The 25,173-nt window shown below is 36.7% G+C and overlaps 1 protein-coding gene across 12 annotated transcripts in view; it reads left to right on the top strand.

The window, feature by feature from the left end:
- Positions 1-25,173, top strand: part of CADPS2 (calcium dependent secretion activator 2) — a 224,060-nt gene that overhangs the window by 35,144 nt on the left and 163,743 nt on the right. For all 12 annotated transcript variants that reach the window (XM_031056930.1, XM_031056928.1, XM_031056929.1 and 9 more), the window contains exons 2-4: positions 851-1,183; positions 23,041-23,121; positions 24,621-24,857. In XM_031056930.1, coding sequence (XP_030912790.1) covers positions 881-1,183; positions 23,041-23,121; positions 24,621-24,857 — 621 coding nt within the window. In that variant the 5' untranslated portion in view covers positions 851-880. The remainder of the gene's footprint in view (positions 1-850; positions 1,184-23,040; positions 23,122-24,620; positions 24,858-25,173) is intronic.

The raw sequence follows: 25,173 nt of genomic DNA, 5'->3' as shown, positions 1-25,173 counted from the left end.
AGAGTCTTGATTCATCTCCCTCTTCTGCAGAATCCAGTGGTTTTCCCTGAGTTATCCTTTCAATGGCATGATGTAGTTTAATCCCTGTCCAAGGCGCACATCCATTGTTTACACAGGTGATTGTGCTGCATTGTCAGCTTTTTGTTGGTTGTATCTTGTAGAGAAACAGTATCATGAGACTTGGTACTATAAGTGAGCTATGTGCAGGCTACATACAGTATCTGGAAAGGTTGACCTTGCCAAGGCCCTTCTAAAAGAGATGAAAACAACTGTTCTTGAACGCTGAAAAGTTTTTACAGAATGTGGAGCTGATTTAATTGGTTTGTTGTTTTAATTTGACTTGTCATATCTTAGAGTATGAGTAGTTGGGAAGGGCGTTTTTATGTTGATCATTGGTGATTTTACATGGAGAATCCCGTACTGTATCTCCAGTATTGTATCTACAGTAGAAGAAAGAACTCTATGTCTTTGAGTCTATCTTCTCAATTGTTAATATTGATTGTGGTGTTTTTTTAGTTTTTGGGGTGTTGTTTGTTTTTTGTTTTTTTTTTTTGTTGGTGGGGGTCTTTTTTCCTTTTTTCCTCCTGGATTTCTGTCTCATTATGGGCAAATTTTAAATTAGCTGCTATTAATTCAAAGTTCGTCTAGTCTAACTATTCTAAATTTATGCATAAATACTTGTAAAAAAATAACAAACAGAACAAACTGTATAACTCTCTCATATAAAGCCATCTTGTGTAGGAGCAAAATACTATCTTGTATTCCCTTACACAGGGATTGTTTTGTATTTGTGTCCATGCCTAACTGGTTTTGTTTCTTTTTTTCTTCTTCTCTTCTTTTACTTTAAAAGGTATTTCTCAAGAGTGACCGAGTTGCAAGAATGGTCCACAGTGGAGGATGTTCTGCAAGTGACTTTAGAGATGTTTTTAAGAAAAACATAGAGAAGAGAGTCCGAAGTTTGCCGGAAATCGATGGATTAAGCAAAGAGACAGTGTTAAGCTCTTGGCTAGCCAAATACGATGCCATATACAGGGGAGAAGAGGACTTTTGCAAACAGCCGAATAGAATGGCCTTAAGTGCTGTATCAGAGCTGATTCTGAGCAAGGAACAGCTTTATGAAATGTTTCAGCAGATTCTAGGGATCAAAAAATTGGAACACCAGTTGATTTATAATGCCTGCCAGGTAAGTATTGGTGTCATTTGGTTTTGTTGCGTCCAGAATATCTCCCCTCTGCCAAATGGTCCAGTGCTTGCTCTCTGTGTGTAGAATTGTTCAATTTTAGGTACATTTCTGCAGTCCAAGGAGATGAGACTGCTCAGCAAGGAATCTTTGCATGATCTGATTGCTGCTGAGCACTGGGATAAAGGCTGTGCCGAGAATGTGGTACTTATGCTACAGGGGTCTCCTTTTACAGTGTCACAGCTCACATGATTTGAGTGATTCTGAGGAATGTGCCATGGTCTGTACATCTGCATACCCTCTGGTAAATTACATATGCATGCACATACATTTCTAAGCCTGTGTAGGTTAATCTTTAAAAGAAATTTGCTGCCATAAATAGATGACAGGTGATCCAGGCTCCTGTTGGACATCCAATGTCTAGGTTTGCGTGTTAGAACTAAATGTGCTTCCACTCATGCATCCTCTACAAAGCTACTTTTCACATTTCTGCATTGTTGTTTTGTTGGATAAATGATTTTTCCTGTAAATTACTGAGACCAAGACAGTCCATTTAACAGTTGTATTTAGATTTATGTGTATAATCTCTTGCTAATCAGTAATATATTTGGTATGTAAAATATTTTATTAACCAGTGTTCACAGTGATAGAAGTGTAAATTAACATTTACTTAAGGAGGAAAAACCTGAAGAAAAAAAAGGTATTTTTGCTACTCTCACAACCAAACAGCATAGATGAAGCATGTAAACTGAGATCAGACAGCTTCTTACACTGTCTATGAAATAGTCAACCAGATTACAGCGAAAGTGTTTTTCATATATTATGCTGAAGGCTAGTTTGTAGTTACAGACCATCTTAATATAGGAACAAATTCTATGTGTTAGTGTGGCATGAAATCATCTATCTATTATATGATTGAAACATCTGCAGTATGTGACAATTCTGCTGCATCAAATTATGAGCTGTGTTTTGAATTAAAAGAAATAGGAAGTATTCCTTCTTTTTTTTCCTATTGGTCTCGTCTTTTTTCCTTTTGCCTCTAAATTTTCAGGTAAATCACTAAATCTGTGGGATATGTGGGTTGGTAATAAGATGTAGAAGCATTGAAATCTAGGGGAATAATTCTGCTTTATTTTGGGAGGGTTTTATATACAATAGAACATAGAGGCATGGGAGGCAGTTTGGATAAGTCCTGCAGAGGTCATTCAGTCCAGCTTCCTGCTCAGAGCAGGGTCAGCTGTGAGGACAGACTAGGTTACTGAGGGCTTCACCCAGGCAGGTCTTAAAACTTCTAAGAGTGGAGACAGATTGTGCAAACCTTATGGGCAACCTTTTCCATCATCTGAAAACATGACAAAACCACTATTTTTTGCCAAGTAGATAACTTGTTACTTACAGCAAAAACTCAGAATGGATTCCTCTCTCCTCTGCTGTCTGGGGATTGCTAAGTCTTGCTTCTTACATTGCTGTGGGTGGTCAAAATCTGCTGTTAGTCTGCATTAGGCTAGAGGAACAGAAAAAAGTGTGACCTGCAGAACATCGAACAATTCAATAAGAAAGTTGTTCCCTTAGTCTAGTAGTGATTTTGATGATACATCCACTAGGTTACTGTATCTGTATACTTGAAGGCCTCTTTGTTTTGGTTCATATCTGTATAAAATGTGATGGACCAAAACTGTTTGTCAGATATTAATAATTTTCTGTATAATTCTTGGTCCATAACCCATAGAGAGACTGAAACATCCCAGTGGCTAATTTCTGTCTTCTAACATGGTAGAATTGTGCACATGGAATGGTTGTCTTTTTTTTAATTTTTTACTTGCAAATTAAAGAGAAAATAACCTTGTTGTGGGTAAGAAGGGGGAAAGATTGACCCCTCTGACGCGTGCAAAGATGACTCAATGGGATTAAGAGAAGGCACTTTTCTTGCTCTTCCTGCTTTTAAGGTCTGAAGTCTGTAAAATCTCCCGTGCAGGTCTCTGAGGTACACAGTGTTTACCCTGGATTCGTGTAAGTATTGGAGGATGGGAAGTAATGAAAATCTACTTCTTCAGGAGCAGATATATGAGCAGCTATGTACCTAAAGCTGGAAAAGAATGGAGAGAGAAAGGCTTCAAGACTATGCCCTTGTTTGGGGTTCTAGCTTTCTGCAGATTTTAGTTTTCTGAGGCAAGGATGAGGTTACTTTACTAAAGCAAAAACTTCCATTATGTACTCCAACAGAGTTGCTACCGACAACATTTTTCATATCCTGTTCCTGTGGTCCAGTCAAGCACATAATAGACCAAAGTTATAAGGAGAAATCTGTTGCAAAGAAAAAGACAACAATCATTCCTAACCTTGCCAAGAAGTGCAGCGTAGACAGCAACCAGTCTCTGATAATGTAATACCTTTTCTTCTTTGGTGAAATCCCTTATTTCTCATTATAGTTTTAATAATATTTTAGTTTAGGCTGTATCTTATTCCTTTCTATTGACAGTGTATTTATAGAAGTTGAGATGAAGTTAGGCTCTGTTTTCAGTCAGCACCAGCAGTTTTCATTCTGCCCTAGAAGCCTCTATCTGTCTTTGTATGGAAATGCTCACTTTCATTTCCCTTTGCTGCTGCTGTTTAGAATACTAGAGACATGCAGATAATGATAATCAATAGTGTCTGGGAGCAGTGAGATAAGTCCAAACCCAAATAGATGTTAAAATTGTATTTTTGATAGAGGTTTGATTAGTTTGGCTTCTAGCCTGTGCTTCTAGCAGAGAATCAGATATATGAAATTCTGTATATTTTCCAGCTCTGAGAAACAGCTGCTCTTAAAAGCAAATCTGTACAGTTATAATTTGTGCAGAAAACTTTTTTCTTTCCCCCATTTTTTATGCCTTCCAGCCATTTGGAAATAGGAAACAGAAAAACGTCTTACAGTGTTGATGATAAGAGTAAATTATCCTGCTCCTACAGGGCTGCTAAGCAGACAGGGGTGCTCTGTATAACCATAGGAGGTATTCTCTGCCAGCCTCCTCCTTGTGACTTCCTCAGCATTTAGAACTTTTTATTGGATTTCTATGGCTTCGGCTCCCCAGCCTGTTCTAAATGGATTAATAAATTCCTAAATAATTTATAAATAAATTCCCTTCAACTCCTAGCCCATTGGTATCTTTGTATCTCAGCCCAGCAGACTGTTCTGCTGGGTGTGGGTTCTTGCCCATCCACACTGGCTGTGGTTCTCCATCCCTCGTGTGATAGCAGTGAGAACCAGTGTTCATTTAACCAGCAGAAAAACCTAATAAGAAATAAAGTGAGTACTGATAGATCAACTCTCTGACACTGTCAGAGTTCACCTAGCTATGAGAATTTTATGCATTTTCTTCAAATAAGAACTTTTTTTTCACACTCTTCTAGCATACACTAAATGTCTGAGCTTGTGTTTAGGGAGTGAACATTAACAAGATGTTCACATGAGGATGTTGAAGATGTCCGTGATCTTGTTTTTGACCTCACAATTTAGTGAATGACCAGCAATTGCTGTTAACCACCCACATCTCTTTGTGATTAAAAGGTTCAATTTTGTAAATGATAAGACTTTCACCTGATTTTTATTTACATTGTGTTGCCTCAAGCTGTGTTATATGAGAAAGAAATTATTTCTAGTTAGCTGGGACTTATTGAGCTCCTTGACTTGCATTTGAGATGCTTGGCCAAACTGTTTCAATTTCTTTGATTTACAGAGATCAGACATGATACTTTTTTCCTTTTTTTAAAATTTTACTTATTCACTGATGTAGAAGATAATTTTGCAGTAAGTCAAACCGAAAGTCAACTCAAACTGATTTGTGATCATACACTATTATTACACCACTTCATCAGAACCAGAATTTCTTTGTCAGGTAAATTGTAATTCCACACAGGAGTTTATTTTATTTTGAAAATGCCTTTATAGGGTTGCCTTTTTTGGGTGATCTAAATTCTCTTCTTGGGTGCCCAGAGGAGAGAACAATACTTTTCATAATAAAAGAATGCAAATCGCATTCTATTTTCTAACAAGCAATAAATAACTTTCAGTATAATGTAACAGTTTTTAAGAAGAATTATTTGCTAAGTGTTTAATCTTGACAGTTTTGGTAATCAACCACAAACTAGTTCTTTTGGAAATAGCTTTAGATGGTGCTTTGCTACAAGATATAATTATCTGCTTTAAATCCTTGTATTATGTCTGATTCTTTATTATCTTTAGCTTTTGCAAGATACTACTTTTTGTAAAAGTGTCTAATATTGAGAACGATGGATTATATTGTATCTTCCATAATAAATATTCTTTATTTTTAATTTTAAGAGTAGTTTCTATCAGGAATTTATTCTGACTGAAATCTGCTTATGGTGCTCAGTACAATTGCAGTCTTTAGCCCTGCACTTTTCTGAAGTCCAGTTAGTTATGTAGTTTTGGAAATAAGTCAGATTGAGGGCAGTTTAATTTGCAACAAGGCCTTTGTGACTTTTGTGTGTGTTTAGTTCTGATCCTTTCCTTGGTAAAATGATGAGAAATAGTAGAATTATTTCACAGATCACAGAATTTCTCATACTTCTGGATATTTTCTGTAGAAACTTTCATACCCTATATAAGTTATGAGGACAAGTATGAGTTTATGAAGCACAAAGAAGAATGATATCTTTGTACAGAAATTTTCAGTGTAGTGTTGGTTTTCTTATTCTTGGAGTAATTAAACAAGTACTAGGATTCAGTTTAGGTTTTAGACCAAAATTTAAACAGATTCATTAATTCTTTAAGTTGAGACCTGGCACAGGGAAAACAAATTGGTTTGGGCTGTATATTCTAGAACACATAAACATATATATCTGCAGGTTTTTTAGTCACAAGAGAAGACACTGACATCTGGGAGATGATACAGCAGACCAGGGCTTCTGTTAAACCACTGTATTTTGATGGTCACCAATGACTGTCATTCCTTACTTCATGCCCAATTATACCTTGCACAACAAAGTAACCTGTGAAAAATATTAGCGAGGTCCATTGCTGTATTTTCAAGGTAACATCAAGTGTTAGCTAAGACATCCACTGATGTCTTAAACATCCCATAGAGCTCAAAATGTCCTTTCACCTTGCCCAAGATATTCCTATTGCCCTCTGAAAAAAAAATCCCACACCACAGTCTTGTTCTCATCACCTGCTTTATACAGGAGATCTGCTACTTTCTGGCCTTACCTGCTAAGAGTTTACTGCTGGGTAGCCAATGCACAGCCCCAGCATGGGGCAGAGTTTTTTGCTCTCTAGATAATAAAGACATTTTTGCAGACACTGCAGAGTGGATGCAGACAGGGCAGGAGTGAGGGTAGAAGCTGTCAGGCCTCTCACTGGGTAGAAAGGACTGCAGTGGTGTGAGAGATGTCTGGGGAGAAGAAAAACAGTGGTTTTGGGGGACTGTGGGAGGCTGGTGTAGAGTTATAGTTAGTATTCAAGTGTTGACTGGATTTTTATATGCTAAATGTGAGTCTAGAAAGTTTCTGCACATTGTCATGGGATAATAGTGATGTCCTTCCTTACAGAACAAGTCAGTCCTTTAAAATTGTCCTATGTGTCTGTCAACCTGAAAAGGGTTTCATGCCTTTTATAGCAGAAAATTTAAATAACCACATTTCAGGCTTATTCACACATGCTTTTACTTTCTAGTACCTGTAAATATATCTTAGGATATATCTTCCTTCATGGTGTCCTCCCAAAAAATAAAAGTTTGCTTTCTGATTGATTTTACCCTCTTCATGGGAAAGAAAGATCTGCCACTGTCTGTTCTTGAGCAGAATAATTCAAGCCAAATATTTCAATGAAGAAATAAATTGTAATTTCCTACAGGATTTTGGATGAGATGTCATTCTTGATTACATGCACATAGGATTTTAATATGAAATTATTTCAGTAATTATATTTTCTTAATGATGTTCTTCATTGGTATTTTACCTCCATTCAAAAGATTTGGAAAGGTCTCGCTCAAGACAAAAAATTTCAATACTTTGGGAAATAGTGGTGCAACCTCAACTCTTCCTCCCAAGATTACTTCTGTAATCCTCTTGTGAGAAATTCAGAGCTAAAATGAATAGTGTTTGTCAGGACAGTTTGGATTTTCAACTTAATAGCATGAGTTCTGAAGAAAAGGGAAGTCTTGTAACCCCAGGTGCTTCAGTTCTGTTAGCATGCAGTGATGGTATTAAATAGTCTGGAGAGAGAGTGTTTTACCTCCTGTAAACAAATGTTTTTTTTCTATAATGGCACAGTTCACTTTGGGAAAAAAGTCTCTGGCCCAAAGGTTGTTGATTTGTTTTCATTTACTCTAATGATAGAAGAGTGATGGAAAGAATATTAAAGCATCCTCAGAAAAGCAAGTTACCTTTTTACCATGCTTAAGTATCTGACTCTGAACAATGTTTAGAAGCCATGCAAGCTACATCATTAAATACTTTGAATTATTTTTGTTTGTAGCTAAAGCAGTACTGAGAAAATACCAGGGAGAAATGGTATGTTGGCAGCATTAATACATTTTTCAGTACTTGAGGTATTGCAGTATCCTTATGCAGCTACGGCACAGGGAAAATTGGCTTTGACATACACATTTAAAAGAAAAACAAGTGGATCTCCTGAAAACAATGAAACTATTCAAAGCTTTATTTTTCTAGTATAAGCAATAGGAAAAAACTCTGAAGGATAGTTTTGCACTTTTAAATTTAAGATGAAATTTACATGTTGATTTTTCTATCTTAGAGCTCTTTATGCATATGTGGCTTCTGTTTTGCATTTGCATGAGGTAATTGGACATTTAGGGTCTCTAGTAGACTGAGACAGTATCAACACTCATAGACTGGTGGATTTACTTGTTTTCTGAGTTGGCATCCTCTTAGGTCTGTTCTGTGCATCACCTCTGTTGTCATGAGAGGCCTGACAGGGAATCAGCAGAGAGAAGCTGAGAATCAGTCACCCATGTACCCTGCTCTGTCTTATGCCTCCTCTGAGGATGGAAATCATGGACACTGGGATTTTGGCTGCAGATCTTTCTTTCAAGCTGCTTTGTTTTCTGAGACTGCCTTTGGCATTCAGTGAGTGAAGGAACAGCAGTAGAATGGCTGTGTTAGCACAAAGGAATAAGGAAGTTGTTCTGAGCATTATAAAAGGAGATTCTCTAAGCTTTTAATTTTACCTTGCCTGTGTTTCTTCCCCTAAATACTCTTTTGGAGCTTTAATGAAGTAATTAATGGTGTTTTGACAGTCGCTTGAGTTGTAGATCCAAGGGAGTTAAGCTTGCCTGAACACTCAAAGCCAAATATATCCAGCATTTAACTTGCACTTATATTAAAATCACCTGTGCATTTGACTCATCATGTTTTATATTACCAGATGAGAATAAAATTTGTCTACTTTAGAAATAAGGAATAAAAATAAATCTTTTCTGCCAAAGGCTGTTCTATTATTAATTTATTTTTTAATCTTTTTTAAGGAGAGATTCTATGTCTTTGGGTAGGTGAATACAAAACAAATCATTTTTACAGCCACATTTCTGGACTGATGATTAAGTTTATTAATGTGTCTGACTGCTAGCTTATATGTGCATTTGAATGAATCCTGTGAGCAAGCTGAGTAAGTTAATGACCCTTAGCATGAGTTTGTTACTGTTCTTAGGGCATGGTAGTGTTTTATATTTTGTCTTTATCAATTTGAAGTAAAGAAGTTTTGCTTAGACAATCGCTTGTTTCTCTGCAGCATTTTTCATCCTGAGGTGTCTTCAGCAGCCACTGTGAGACTACTCCTGTGGAAAAGCCACAGGAGAAGAATGACCCTGTTTCTATATCTCTCTGGCTCACTGGTAGTGAATTTTTTGTTCTGAAGCTCAGCTGCTTTTTTCCTCCATTTTTTGAGATTTTGAGAGAGAACCTTCTTAGCTCTTCCTTTTTCAGAGGAAGTTTCTTTATAAATAGCTTCCAGGACAAGATCCTTAGGGGTTCCTGCACCCCAGTAGCTCCAGAGGTAAAGATGCAGGAATGTGGAGACGAGCTGTCTCCTTCTATCTCTCTCTTCCTCTCTATATTGTATATATATTTCTCTATGACAGATACATATTTTGGCTGTAAACTCATTATCAGGAAGAACTAGAAGAGGCTGTTCAGGGAGGTCCCATCTGGACACATTAGGTTTGACCCTGCCTTGGCAGGGCGGCTGGACTAGATGTTTTCCAGAGGTCCCCTCCAACCCCTCCTATTCTGTGATTCTGTGATATTTTAAATATAAATGTAATAGCACCTCCATAATGCAGGATGGACTGCCCTGTGCCGGAGTAATTTTTTATGTAAAATGGCTGAGAAATCTACAGCTCTCTTGGAATGAGCGATAATTTATGTTTATTTTTTTGTCCTCTAGGAGGGTATTGCTGTGCCTGTCCTAAAAATGAGAGAGCTCTCAGGACACCTTTTCAGCTGTCTCCTCTGCTGAGGCTGTCCTGATCTCTAGGATCTAATCTCTCAATCTCTGAGCTTTCAGGCTGTCCATCCCAGATACCTTCTCACCTTGAAGCAGATTGATTCTCACCATCATGCAGGGAGGTGCTGCTTGTCCTTTCATTTATTCCCATACTTTGTATTACAAGCCTCAAGGATAGTTGTTCGGATTCAGTCTGGTGTCTGTGCCAAAACTGTCTGATTTGTGATTAGATGTTCATCATTTCCAACTTCTGAAATGTTTACAAGGATACGCCTGTTTTTCTCTCTAGGTCTTCTATACGTAGGTGAATTATCCTCATTTTAGTGCTGTATTCATTATATAAAAATTCTCAGGCCAACTAGAATAACCTTGGTCAGTAACATGAGTAGATACTGAAAAAAAAAGGTAACCCTCAGACTAAAAGTTTACAACCTACTGAGAAAAAGTAAGAGAAGAGTAAAAATAGGATTCATCTGTACTTTTTCCTTATAGGAATCTGTTTCTTGAGATAATGAATAAATAAATTGACTTCCAGACATTTTAGCTACAAACAGGAAAATTCTGTAATAATATTGAGGCTATGTATTTAGTAGAAATGTCACCTTCTAGCTGATGTTAGAAGGAGATGTTGTATGGTAAGCACTCTGGGGCTATGGCAGGAGAAACATCCCTTGCAAATGATGTAAGGGAAGAGTCACTCCTGGTATCATCTCGGAATAACCTGTCTTCCTAACAGGTCATGCAGTGCCAAGGGTTTTTTTAATGTGGGAACACTAAACTTCCTGTAAATGAGGGAAGATAGTACTGGACTATGCCTGAGAGAGCCTCCAAGGCAAACACAATTTCTGGAGAAGCTTTATTTTATTCTTAGGAGCGCTGTAAACTTTGTAAACTCATGTTCCAGTCAATCTGGCACATCTTCTCCCTGTAATGTGTCTTTTCTCAGGGGGCTGGAGACAGTAGAATCTTGCCTGAAACACCTGTGGCTCCTTTGGGAACTTTTCTGAGTGATATTCCATGTTTACCCTACTGGAGTAACTGCTTTGCCTTAAAGATGGATAGCAGACTTTCTGTGAAAACTGGTGTTTTTACATATGTTTGATGTTAGCAATCTCCATGTTTCCAGGAGAATAGAAGCTGGAAGTTTATATCTTCTAGCAGCAGAAGAAACTCTCCTTGTCTCTCTGCAGTTGTTCTGGAAAACTGGTTCAGGACCCTGGCTGCAGAAGTGGATGAGTGAGTTCTGCAGTGGAAAGAGGACATGTTGGACTCTTCATGTCATGGGGGTGGGATCAGAAGAAAGACGAAGCAAAGTGTTACTGATTGAGTTCACCGTGTCCTGGACAAAGGTTCCCATCTGCTGGCCAAACCTTTATACTTGCTTCTAGCCTGCATCTGTGAGGGTACAAAGATTCCTGAGGCCCTTTTAGCCTTCCAGCAACTGCCCCTTAATCTGTGTGAGCAGTGGTGACATGACCCTGATGTCAAAGGTGACTGTAAGAATGACAGCAACGATGGCCCAGATGCCATCCAGCGTGGCAAGAAAGCCAAGACATGATTGTGGACAGGATTGCTAACCTAACACAGAGGATTTTAAACTAGATTTTTAGATTGATGAGCCCTAAACTGTTGTCTTTTGGGCCTCACTCCACTGATAAGAACTTTCACAGATAGCAAAGTCAAATTCTCATGGGCAACACAAATTTGAAGTTTGCCTTCTTATACATTGACCTCTGGATTAAATCTATTCTTCAGTCCTTACTCAACTGTTTGGGATTTTTTTTGTGGATAGGTATCTATACATCACACCAGCACTGACCCCGAGAAATAGGTGGAAAAACAAAACATTCTCCAGCTTATGCTATAGAATGGAACAGAAAGTGGGGAAATTGGATTCCATTTCTGCTATCATCTAGCTTCTCCACATCATATTTACAAAAAGTTGTCAGCCTGAAGTCTGTCTAATAAAGTCAACAATATTTAATTATTTGGAAAAAATATTGACATGACATTCAAGGTGTTTTTCCTTACTTAATGCAATTCTCATTAACATTTATTGCCTTAATTGCGTATATTCCCTTTGGTTTCAACACCCCAAAGAAATTCTTACCAGTGATTAGTAAGGCAAGAAAACATTTTGCATGATATTTTTGGAGAGTGAGTAGGGTAAGCAGAAGGAGAGGGGATTTCCTTATGAAGCAAGGATGACTTCAGGAAAATAGAAAACACTGTGAGCCACTTTAGGACATAAATATGCATATACCAACAAGGTTTGCATGCTAATCTTTCAGTTGTCTTGCATATGGTAATCTCTGTGCAGGTGGTGGGAGAGGAGGAGGGTGGAAGACTTTTCCTAAGGAGGATCAGGACATGAGTCATAACTCATTTAAGGCCCATCACTTCCTGAGGAGGGTGGGTGTAGGAGGGTATTCCCTAGGCAGAACCTGGAACTCAGTTGTATTTAAGGTGACAGCCAGTATCTATTTCAGCAGGGTCTGGGGGAAGGTGAGAGAGAGAATAAAAACACCCATTTCTTTGATCCTCTTACTCACCAGAGATTACCAGTGCAGCTGGGACTTCCACAATATCCATGGTAGGCGTACAGATAACTGCTTAAGCACTTTAAATAATTCTGGGGGCTTTTGCATCTCTCCATTGATTACCTAGGGACCCTACAGTTCTGACTTAAAAGGTACTTTATTTATATGGTTCAGTAGACTCTCTAAATAGCTCTGAACCTTTTTGCCCTGCTTAGGTGTAGGAAGAACACTCATACAAATAAGAAGACTAAGACTTGAGTGAAAAAAAAATAAGTAAAAGTTAAGCTATTTTGTGTATGGATATTTGTAATTTTTGTAGCAAAGTTGGAGTGGAAGGCATTTTCACAGTTCGCAACAACTGAAAAGTTTGACCTTTACAGTATGGAAGACAGCACTGTGATGAGTGTGAAAAGTCTGTCTTAAAGGTATTCCTGAACTCCAATAAGCAGATGTGAAAACCAAAACATAGTTAGATTAAAATGTTTATACGGTATGGCACATTAGACACTTATATTTTCATTTCTATTAATAAAAAAATTATGCTTTGCATCGATGTCTTGGATTTATCTGAAGGGTGTATTCTTAGTATTTACTGTGACTAAATCTGTAAATAGTAAGAGCTTGTCATTATTATTCTTCCTTCTGTCACAGCATAATGTGCTTTCTTTGTGTTTTCATCCTGTCTAGCAGTGGTGGCCAAACATTGTAGTTTCAACCAGTAAGAAGGGCAAACCTGGGTTTTATCAACTGCTCTGTTGCATTGCAAATGCCAAGAGAAAGAGGGAGGCAGAAAATTCAATTGTTTTCAGTGGCCCTTCTGACCTGTGCTGACATATTTTTTCTCCTCTGTAATCCCTTACTGATTCAGTAATTTGAATCCTAATGTGATTCTAATCACATCTAATTGTGCAGTTTAATATTTATGTTTGTTATATAAAAACACTGCTGCTCTAGACACCGAGTGGTCTGACTCCTCATCACCCCATGACACTTTTTTCTGAATGACAGGCTCTGTGGTAAATGTCTAAGTAGCAGTCTTCTTATGGTACAGTCTTGATGTTTTCAAAGGAGGTTTTGGATAAAGGTTTCTTATGTTTTCCTTTTGATTGGTTCCTAAGGAGTTTTAAGTGTTTTTTCTATCTGGTTCACTCTGTTGAGGAGAATTGTTGCATGTTTATTCAATATATTGTGGCCTGGAAAAGGCAGTGTAAGAGAAATCTCTGACTTTACAGATGAGATGAAAATGTTTTGTCTACTCTAATGTTGCTTGAGCTGCAGGAAACTCCAGGAGGATCTCACAAAACTGCATGGGCAGAAGTGTGACAAGATGTGATTTCATGTAGCTCTAATGTAGCTAAGCTAAGGTGATGCCCCAGAGGAGAAATAAGCCAGTGCATGTCCAGAAGATGCTGAACTGAGCATGGGCAATTACAACTCAGAAAGACACTTTGGTTTCCCTGTGGTGAAATGATTAGTTCTTTATACAACAGTGGCATCATTTTCCTGCTGTATATAACCTTCTTATGCCTTTACATTCAGTATTGTGTGCAGCTTTTTTCTCCCTCTCTGAAGGATATAGGAGAGATCAGTGAGGACTAGAGGGTGGCACTGAAAATCGTGGAACAGCAGCATTTTGCAGGGAGACTGAAAGGGCTAAAACTCTTCAGTCTGCAGCTGAGAAGTTTCACGGGGGAAGGTATGGTTTACAAAGTTTACAAAGTTATGAAGATAGTGGGTAAGGTGAGTGTGTACCTTCACTCAATAAATGCCACACCACCAGAAACTGGGACACTCAAGGAAATTTGTAGGAGATTGAAAATGGAAGCAGTGCTTCCGTATACAACTTTTGGAGAACTTCCCAAACCTTTTGTCTTGGGGAGTGATGAGGGCAGAGGTTCGCAAAGGTATGGACAAGTTGCTGGAGAGCAGGTCCATAATTTGACATAAATAGGATTTTGTCTGGGTGTAACTTATAGCATGCCACACATTTCCTGAGGCTCCACAACTATCATTAGAGATGTTTGCTTTGGAGAGCAGCCAGGCCTCAGCATTTTACCCAAATAATCTCTTCTGCTGTCCCTTTCACACCCACAATTCTGGTCTATATGGACCAAATTCTGGGAGAGTTTAATGTTGTCATTTTCTTTTTCAAATTTGTTTTTTTATTTGGGCTTTTTTCCCCCTTTCAGTATCTGCTGGTAGTAATGTCCAAGTATTATAATGATTCCAAGGCTAAGTAAAGAGTCTGTAATACTTACAGACACACTAGCTAAAGACCATTAGATGTCTGAGTACATGCTGTCTCATTTTTCTCTCCTTGTTGCCTAAACAGACCGCTGTGAATAAATAAATATTTTAAATATCTGTATCTAGGTCAGAGTATCTTTATCACTGGATGCTCACATTGCATAATGAACAGCTTCTGTGAACCAAATAAAGCATCAGCTTTTATCTTTGCATCAAGTCAGAGTTAAAACTAGTAGCAGACTCAGTACGGAGGTAGTAATTTTCTTTGTAAATATGAGGTCTTGGCAGACTTTCTTCAAATGGTGTTATCCCAATATCTAGGCAAAATAGTGATACGTGTGTATTATTGAATTATCTTCATTTGTTTACATCCCTCTTGCCATGATTTTTTCAAGACGAGAAACCGATCTCAGCTCTTGGAATTTAGATTATCAGAATACCAACATTCCTATACAATATATGGTTTTTTGGGCAATCAATGCAGAGCAATTAAATGACTCTGTTGTGAAAAGGACCATGCCTATAAATTTTGGGAGCTCTAGTTTCTTTTCAACTCTCATTAACAAAAATTGTGCTGGAGTTCTGTCCAAATCCAAATAGACCAACAAAAAACCTCATTCTTAACTGTGCAAGGACAATTGCATTACTTTTCCGAGTGTCCTGTTCACAGAATATCACTTCAACTCTGTAGATCAAAATATGCAATAAAATATTGAAGACTACATTTTAATTTGGTCTAGAATTAAATTTTGAACTGTTAATTTATTTTTTAGTCTTCTTCAGTAATGGTAATGTTAAGTAGAAGATGCTTGTCACATGACATTTGGGACATACAATAAAGGCCAGGGTTGTCTGGCGAGGTTAATCAAGTTCACTGTTAATAAAAGGTTTTCCACTACTTACAGTTTCTCTGAAAGGTTAATAGCAGTCAAGTAGGAAAGAGGATTGATAGGGAAGCAGTCATTGACTGAAGTTGCATTGTAAAGCTGCACATCACTGTATTAAACTTTTTCTTGATAGAGATTTCCTCATTAATACATGGTGTGTATTTATTTCTTCAAATGCCTTACCATTTACAGAATTGGCAATGTACAGTGAAAGTTTGACCTCTCTACATGTGCTGAGTGGAATGGATTTATGTTAGTTCTTCCCATTGTGTACATTGTGATTAGCTTGAATATTGTATGTACTTCCTGTCCTGTTCATTTTCAAGTCTTATTGTAGGTTCTACTTGGGATTTTGGTATTGGAAGTCCCTAAATAAAATGAATAATGAGAGACATTTTAACCAGTGCTTAAAACTCAAAACTACATATACTTTATTTTCCAAACTTGAATGTAAGGACAGGCCATATTAAATTCTCAGCTTTGATTATTTTGGGAATTTCCTAAGGGTCCATCCACTAGTTGATTAAAAAAAAAAATTAAAATTTTATAGTTTTAAGTGTTGTTTTTTGCAAGTTTGAATTATTTTTAAAATTAATTTGATTAATAATATAATAATGACTCTGGATTCTGGGTTGGTTTTAATATTTTTATGATAACCATGTTTTTTAAATCAGTATTTAGTAAGTTTAATAATGAGTACAAGCAATTAGTATAAGTGGTATCTTACAAATCGATATTGGAATCAAATAAACAGGTTCAGGACTTTATGAAAATATTTCAGAGAACAAAGTATCTCACTATCTGACATGGTACATGATTTTTTAGAGCTTTTTAGGTAGTACAAAGTTTGTAAAAAGAATTTTTCGTGAGGTCCTATACACATTGAACATATGTACACATTGAAGATGCTCAGACAGTTTTTGAAAACATTGATTTGATTGGATTTTATTTTTTTTTATTCAGCTGAAGCTAGTGTACAGTATTTGACTGTTGATTTGCCTTGCTCTTTACCTGCATTATTACTTGTTTTTAACAATATTGCCACACTACAGAGAGTGATATGCTAATTTCAATATTTATATGATTATAAAACTGCTGATTACCATCCCCCCAAAAAAACTGTTAAAAAAATTAGCAGTCAGTAAGACTTTTAAATAAAACTAATTTTAGCAGATGTTTGAGCTTTTTGTGGGCACTGTGTTGCCAGAAAACTGAGTGATCATCTTGGCCAGTTGTCTGAGAGGTAATCTTGTGCTCTGCTAGAGCAAAATCAATACAAAAAGCCTAAGAGGCCTGATGGTGCATTGGGAGAAGTTTTTTGAACACCTAATCTGGCTTTTGGACCTGTGCAGCTTTTATAAGTCTACTTACTGCAGACATATTGAAAGCAAAAATTATTTCAGTGGTAGCTGAGTTTTGTCATAAATTTTTTTGAAAATGTCTGCTGCATTCAACAGGAGAAATAATTTCAAAAGTAGATGCCTTTTCTTCCTCTGTATTTTAACTATTGAGATTTTCTCTCTCTTGACATCCTTTCCCTTATGTTTCACTAGTTTTTTTGTTGTACATATTCTAAACAAAATTCTCCATATATTTGCCAAAACTAGTGATTTTTGAGGGATTTGTATAAGTTGACTGGGAAAAGGACTGAGCTGGGAAGAGCAAGATACAGGAAATGAGTTTTTAAAATTTGTGGTGTGCAGAGTTCTGTGAGAAATCCAAAGGATTTCACTAGCACAGTCTGGGTCATCTATCAGCATAGGCATTTGCATGATTCATGATTGGGATTTTACAGCATGCAGAGAATATGAGAGTTTTAAAATATCATTTTATTGATCTCTTTTATGAATCTTAATTAATCCTCTGTGTAATCTATGGACAAGAAAGAGAAAGCAAAACTAAAGCCAAATGGCACAGCCACCACTGAAATAAAGGAGTGATGACATTTTCTTTACTTTCACAGCTGTGTCTTCCTTGCTGTGAAACAGGAGACAGGAGGTTTATCAAAAGGTCCAGCAGTAGCTTAAGAAAGCACCACACATCCTGCCCTTTAAATCTGGTTTTTACCTCCTGTATGATGTGGAAGCAATTTACTTCCATCATAGTCTTATCCTTCAGAAGTTAAGTCCTGTTGAATTCATGTCCAAAAGTGATTTCAGTCATGAACTGGGTATGGCTCTTCTGTTTCGGCCTGAATTGAAATTTGTTGATTCTTCCACTTTCCCATATTTAGTTACTAATCTTGGTTCACAAACTTGGGAAACTTTGGGAATCTCTGCAGGCTGTTTGTGTTCAGTGTACACAGTGACTCCTTAGCAGTGCAGACACTTTTATTCTTTTCCCAGTCTGCTCCTTTTAAGCAACTCTGCCTGTGTAAAGATAAGCACGGGAACAAATCCTGCAGGCCTGAGAGGCACCAGGTGTGTCTGGAGCAAAAATCCTTTTTTTAAAGTCAGAGATAAGAGTAGCAAGGACAGTGATTTGAAAAGTGCCAGTATTTGCATCTACTACACCCATTACCTGCCTGCTGCTTTCTTGATTGACACCCAAAGTTGAGTGCTAGGACTTCCCTGTCCTCTTCCAGCCTTGATCCTGGATGCCATTAGTTGCTTCCAGAAAACCATTTTTTCATTACTGTAATGTCTCAACAATTTAGATCCAAGTCCTTTATTCCATTTGGTTTATGTTGAAAGTTTTACCTTGGCTGTCTGGCAGTAGTCAGGGATGGACCCTGCAGGTTATCTCACAGGGGCATCTGCAAACAACCTTTCAGCTCAGCAGGCTCAGACTTGGTTATTGTGACAAAAGGTAGCTGTAAAGGAAAAACAAGCATTGCTGTCACACAGAATGAAAAAATACTTTGGATTTCATGTTGCAGAAAGAAGAGCAATTATTTAGATATGTGTAGCATCATTTTAGTCATTACATGTAGAGAAGTTTATAATGCTATGGACATATGGGCATATATGTAGTTTCCTGTTGATGTTACTGTGAATTAGAAAGCTGCAGGGAAGCTAACACAACAATAATAAAATAGTCATGTGGAGGAACTATTGGTTTGAGCATTGAAGGCAAAGAACAATAACTTGCAGCAGTTTTGTATTCATCTGTATACAAGCTGATCTCATTTTTTGGGCATAGGGGATCTGACTTTGTGTGTAGAGTAGTGTAAGTGTGTGCTGGGGGCTTTAGCACAGGACCTCCTGGCAGCATTTGTACCTTTTTTATCTTAAGTTGCACATTAACCAGATTTTTTTCTAGTGTACATTTTTTCTTTTGGACCAAAATACACTGCTACATTACAGCCTTGTAAGTAATTCTTAAAGAGAAAAAAATATTTGAGTAGGAATCACAAAGTATGCTTTTTCCAACCTGTTAAAATATAGAAACATTCATTTATTCAGATGTATTTATAACAGATGTATTTCTGTTCTGTGCTGTTCAGGCATATAAATTAAGCAACAGTTTGTCAAGTAAGATAGCATGATGTTTCTGCATAGTAATTTTTAACTCTGATAAGTTTACAGTCTTACTTATATGAGCAGATAAATTGAGGAGCATTGACTTTGTGCAGATTCAAGACAGAGGGCAGCACAACCTGAAGATGTGTCTGAATGCAGTTTGATTTAGCCTCTGGTAGTGGCTGTTTGGGGCTTGACTACTGCAAAAGTGATTTTTCAAATGTTTGTAATGTGATCAGAATTGAGCTGATTTTCACAGCTTGGATCCTGCTAAATGTCAGATCCTTACTTCAAAGGAAGGTGCTGCTTGAACTCTTTCACAAGATGGTCACCACTTCTCTAATAGTGGATAAAGCAGTGTATTGTCTATTGTCTAGCATGGTCTCTTCAGAAGCAAGGGAGTGTTTTGGCTGAAATCCTTAAAGTAGAAATTTGGAGTCAAAAACTTCAGTCTGTCTTTCAGAAGCGGACATTTACATAAGCAACTGAAATCCTCTTAATAAGAATTGTTGGGCAACTTGCATTTTGAGGATGCTCCCACTCTATCTCCAAAAAGATGATTGTCCTTTCCAGAGTGGGAAAAAAATAAAGGCAACTTCAAGCATTAAGGAATAAAAATATTTTTGAATTAATAGCTTGATGTCTCATGGTGGTGAGTTTATTTTAGAAAGTTGTTTTAATGTAATACCATTGGAGAAAAAAAAAGAGATTATGATCTCTCTTTTTTTTCAAAGTAACTTTTTATGCACCCAACTGTAGTCACTCATAAGTACTGATTTTTCTGATGAAGCTTTAAAAATCACAGTCATCTTTGGAGAAAGAAAACCTATCTTACTCATGCTTTTGCTTAGTTGGGAATGTTCCAACTGAATTAACTAGCCCTCAAAAGAGGAGTCAATGTCTTTGCCTTGGTTTTACAAGTTTTCAATGCCCTATTTGTGTGTGTAGCATTTAGGGGAAACATTGGTTTGTTTGGCCAGGACTTCTAATGTACCTGATTTACTGAAAACTGGTCTCTGGTGTCTGTAGAGGGTTCTGTAGTCTGAGGTCCCCTGCTGCTAAAATACAAACTGGTTATGTGAGGTTTAAGTGACATGGGAAGCATCTCTAGTGTCGATGAAATCAGTGAAGAGCTAGGGTATGGTACAATTACTGTTGCAGCAAGCTGAAAAGTTTTTTGTTAAATGAGAGTTCTGTATACCCTCTTTTTCAATAATCTCTAATGCTGCAATTTTTAAAAAACGTGACTTTATATTTAAGAGTGGGAAGCATTATGTGTGATGCCCATGTAAATGTGAATTATTCTTAAAAAAAAAACAACAAACCAAACCTTTTTTACAAAGCCTCTATTATAAATCTATTCAGATCAGTGGTTTCTTTTAACCAAATATCAATTGCAATACTGAGAAGAATCTGAGTAGCGTTCTGCACAGTTGCATTTATATTAATTTCTATGCAGTGTCATGCTTTTCTAGCTTTTATTTAACAGTTTGAAAATTACTCCAATGGTTGTCATAGCTTGATATCCACAGATGTCTTGGGTATGGATCTGATTCTCAAATACAGAATTAAGGAAAAGGGTACACTTGATGTTAATGGTTGTCACTTCTCCCACTCATGTGATGGGTCCTATCAAGTGTTTCCCTGTGTAAAAAAGTGGACGCAACTCAGAAATTCCAAATTCTTACATTTGCAGAATTTTCTCAATCTTACTGCCATTTTCACTTCATATTCAGTAGATAAATAAGTTATGATTGAGTACACATTCATAATCACTCTAGTGCATTGCCTGTAAAGTGTTTTTTTAATGTAGTTTTTTGCATTCAGAATAAAAACAGGTAAAATGATCTTGCATGGAATGAGATATCAAGGTTACTGTTTTTCTGATTATCACTTCATTTTGCATACTGCAAAAATAATAATATCAACAGCTTTACTTCTTACTGGGACAGATGTGAACGACCTACCAGTCATTATTACCTTGGCTCTTCTCTGCAAGTAAAGCAACCTTCTTTGCTTTTCACCTCTTCAGCTTCTTTCCATACTTTACAAAACATCATTAGATACAAACAGCGAACTCAGTAGAATTTATAAGTATTTTGGAAGAAGACTGAAGTTTTAAAGTAAGTAAGTAGGGAAATCACATTTTTAAGTACTCAAGTATAAAGAGATGATGAAAAGCAATGCAGAGGTAAGGAAAAAAATGCTAAGATTTTCAAGATTAGCTTACATATTCATTAACTTGAATGATCATTTTTTTTAAATGGAAAAATAGCTAAATATCAATCTTTAAGTAAAATCTATTACTTCTTCAAATGAATCAATAATGGAAGCAGTCGTTTAAGTTGTGTCTTGACACAGGAAAAGGTTTTAGTTTTGTTCCATTCTCCTACAGTCTTCTTTTTGGAGAAATCAAAATTCAGTCATTGAAATTACTTTCAAGCGGATACTTTCAAGCACTTACCTGTCATGGCATATATTATTGAAATAATTTTGACCTTCGCTTAGCCAAAAAAAGAAAAACAAAATAATTTTTCTTATTGGACAGGCTTTCATAGTGAGAAAACAAAAATAATTACAAAATTATGTGGTTATAATACAAAGGAAAATAGAAATATTCTCAGTGACAAGTTCAATAAGTCTCTTCTTCTGCAAAATGGAAGAATACAAACTTGGGAATTTTTTTGGAATGCCATAACTGTATTCTGAAAACTTAAAACATTTTCTTTCATGAGGAACAGTTTTGCTGTTTATTCTCACAGTCAGGTTAGGAGGAGATTTATTGACAGGCTAAGTGGGAGAACCCTTCCAGTCTGGGACGTGATCCATCTTCTGCTCTCTGGTATAAACTTGAGCCTCTTTTGGGGATGCCATCAGCTTTTGTTATCTTTCTTTCTGGTAGAAAATTTGGCTGAGTTTCTGCAAGGATTTTGTAAGACACCAGATTATACAGGTGACAGATTCCATGTTTCCTTATCACTTCTGTATTAGGAAAACACTTTTCATCCTATTTCTAAATATGGTCAGATTTGCATTAAGCACATGGACCTGTAAGCGCTAGATAGTACATTTTTAATTGTTATTTTTCTTTTTTTTTTTTAATTGGAATCCTAATTTTCATGAATGCTTTGGTTTAAGGAGCATTGAATTTAACTGAGGAGCATTGTAAAGGAAGTGGTTTTACAAATTTGGCATGATACACTCAGAGTAGCAGTCTTAGTGAGAAAAACACTGAAAAACCTTAGTTTAATGTAATAAATAATTTGCCAAACTAACTGTATGTTCATTAACTGGAGTTCTGATTTAATTAAAGGACCAGTTTATGCCAATTTGCATCACTAATCATTTTAAGTTTTCATCAAGAGCAATTCAGGTATCCTCAAACCTTAGCTATATCCTAAATGCACCAGGGTTGTTTCAGCATGTCACATGTCTGTGTTTAGCCCCAGGGACAGAGAGAGCCCCTATAACAACTTTGTCCTTGTTTGGCAATTATTCAGGTGAGATGCCAAGATGTGTCACTCTTTTTTCTCTTAACCAGCTGTGCAGGTCCATGCATTGAGCTGGAGCCCCACTTCACCTCCTCTCCACTGCCCTTAAAAAGTAAACAGGTGAAAAATGGGTTGGGCAGTCTCATTACTGGTGAGACTCAGCTGTTCTGTTGAGGTGAAGAGATGTGTCCTTCCCCTTTGCCTCCCTGATAGAAGTCAGATATTTCATCCTGACTATTCTGTAGGTATGAAAGTATTGGAAGTTCACAAATTGGATATGCCTTGGTGTGAGCAGTTAGACAATACTGGGAGAAAGGAGCTTTGTGAGTGAAATAATACCATTCTTAGGAGGCATAGTCACACAGTTTTATTCCATATATCTATATATGTCTATACAGGAACTCATGGCACCAAAGGGGTAATTTCCTTGCAAACATTTTCTAAGCCAATCTGTCATTCCAGTTTTCTGATTCGTGGAGAAATTATTTTAGCTGCTATTTTTATAAAGAAATAATACCTCTTCTGTATAGCCTGAATATTAAAAATGCAAGAGAGCACTGGTTACCCTTCAGAAACCCTGACTGCTCTGACTATACAGTGGCCATTATGTTTCTTTCATCTTGGTGAGCCTCAAAGCTGTGTATTTGCTTAGCGTTTCACTGATTTTTAGATAAAAATTAATTTCTCTTGTTTTTTAGCTACATGGCTTGCTATAAATTTAAAATACAGTGCATTTCTCACAGTTTGATTTATTTTGTTCTCTTTCCAAGCTGGATAATGGAGATGAGCAAGCAGCCCAGATAAGACGTGAACTAGATGGACGACTGCAACTGGCAGAACAAATGGCAAGGGTAAGTGATTGCTTTCCTGTACCAAAAGCATATCTCCAGACGAGATGGAGTGGGATGATCCATAAAGTGTGTTTCCTGTTTCTTATTCCAAAATTAAGCAGAAGATTGTTTGAAAACAGTCTGGCAGATGCATTTCTTTCTGCTCTGAAGAATGTCTGACAACTGGGGTAGAGAGAAAGCAAAACCTGGTTTTGGAAAGGCATATCCTGTGTGACCCGCCATTTCCTTCAACAGCAAGTCCAATTTTCCTCATTTTTGTATTTTGGATGGGAAAAGCATCTTAGCGAGAGGATAGATCTTTTAAGAACACAGTAACAGTCTGTTTTATTTGTCTTCTCTGTGGGCATATTATTATCTGAATGATCCTCACAGGATATAGTACAGTTTTAAAAAATGCTACTAAGGGTTTGGAGTTTTTTGCTAGACAACCCTGAGCCTTGGCCTGTGTTTTTAGTCTCTAACTGTGAATTACTTGTTTTTATTTTTAGGGTTTTTTTAATATGTCATTTACTGGCTCTGTCATGGTGTGGTGAGCCGGTCCACACGACTTGCTGCAGGACTTCTTGGTCACAGTCGACTTGCTTGGTCTTTGTTATTGAAACGAAAAAAAGTAAAGGTTTTAATATAAAAAATTTTATGATGGGCCTTATAACATAAAACAATAAAAATTGTCCAGTTTAGGAGCAAGGTGCCTGTCTTTGCAGACAGTATGTTGGGATTAGTGTTTGTTTCTCATTACTCTCCTAAGATTCCAGTATTCAATATTTGGAGAAACTGTGCATAAAATTAGCTGTGTATGAGTTCATATATGCACTACACATGTACATATGTTTTTTTGTGATTATTGTTATAAACACAATATTTAAATACTATTGTCTAACTTCTACAGAGGAAAAACTTTATCATTGTTATCTCTAATGTTTAAGAGAGAGATTATTATTTAAAATAAACCAGTGCATTGTGAGTAAATGTTACTTTCAAAATGAATGACCCATTATTAAAAATAAAGGTAAACAATGATAGGAATTTCTTGTCATCGTTGTAGTTTATTAGCTTTACATTAGAAGCGTGAATGTGATTGACTTATTATTGGTAGCATGGGAAATAGATGAAGTAAAAAAACTGCTAGTGGACAGATCCTTTTATAAGTGTCAGTTTATAAAATATTGGAGGTAGCATTAAAGGCATTTTATTAATTACTATGCTTAAAACACCTGTAAGTGGAAGTACCTAATGTGTGGTTCTTCAGCTGGGATTTATGGTTAAATGATTCAGGGAGATGTGCAAGGATCCATTTTTATTTTATTTCTTCTTTTGAAAATTACCTGTACTGTATTTATGGGACAGGTTTCTCCTTTCCATCACTATTTTGAAGACACTGAAATTATGACTTATATTCTTATTTATTGTCTCTTAACAGAAAGCAAGTCGGTAAATTAATATGATCTATAATGTGGGAAATTTCTTTTTACCCTAACTTTTAACATTTATTTTCCAAGGAAAGAAAATTCCCAAAATTTGTAACAAGGGAAATGGAGAACATGTACATAGAAGAGTTGCGGTCTTCAGTGAATTTGCTGATGGCAAATTTGGAAAGTCTGCCAGTGTCTAAAGGTGGGCCAGAATTCAAACTGCAGAAGTTAAAACGGTCACAGAATTCTGCATTCTTGGACATAGGAGATGAAAATGAAGTTCAGCTCTCAAAGTCTGATGTGGTTCTCTCCTTCACATTAGAGGTAATCACAAATTTCACAGGAAACTTGTTGATGCTTTAAATTGCTAGAATATCTGTCGTGATACTCTTTTTTTATTAGTCCTTCCTTGGTAATTTTAGAATGTTATGTTAAAGAAGTTAATTATGCTCTATATCTTTGGTAATTAGGATTCAGAATACAGCTGGATGATGCATTTTCCTCTTGCAGTGGTAGTTGCATTTGGGCCCACACAGTAGTGTGGGAAGTTGAATCTCCCACCGAAATGTAACTTTAAATGAATTCCAGCTTATTAAATAGCCGAGTATAATTTTAAATGTTAAAATGAAACACTGGTATT

The sequence above is a fragment of the Geospiza fortis genome, unplaced genomic scaffold, assembly GCF_000277835.1.
Source record: "Geospiza fortis unplaced genomic scaffold, GeoFor_1.0 scaffold195, whole genome shotgun sequence".
Lineage (NCBI taxonomy): Eukaryota > Metazoa > Chordata > Aves > Passeriformes > Thraupidae > Geospiza > Geospiza fortis.
This window is presented reverse-complemented; position numbering and strand designations above follow the sequence as displayed.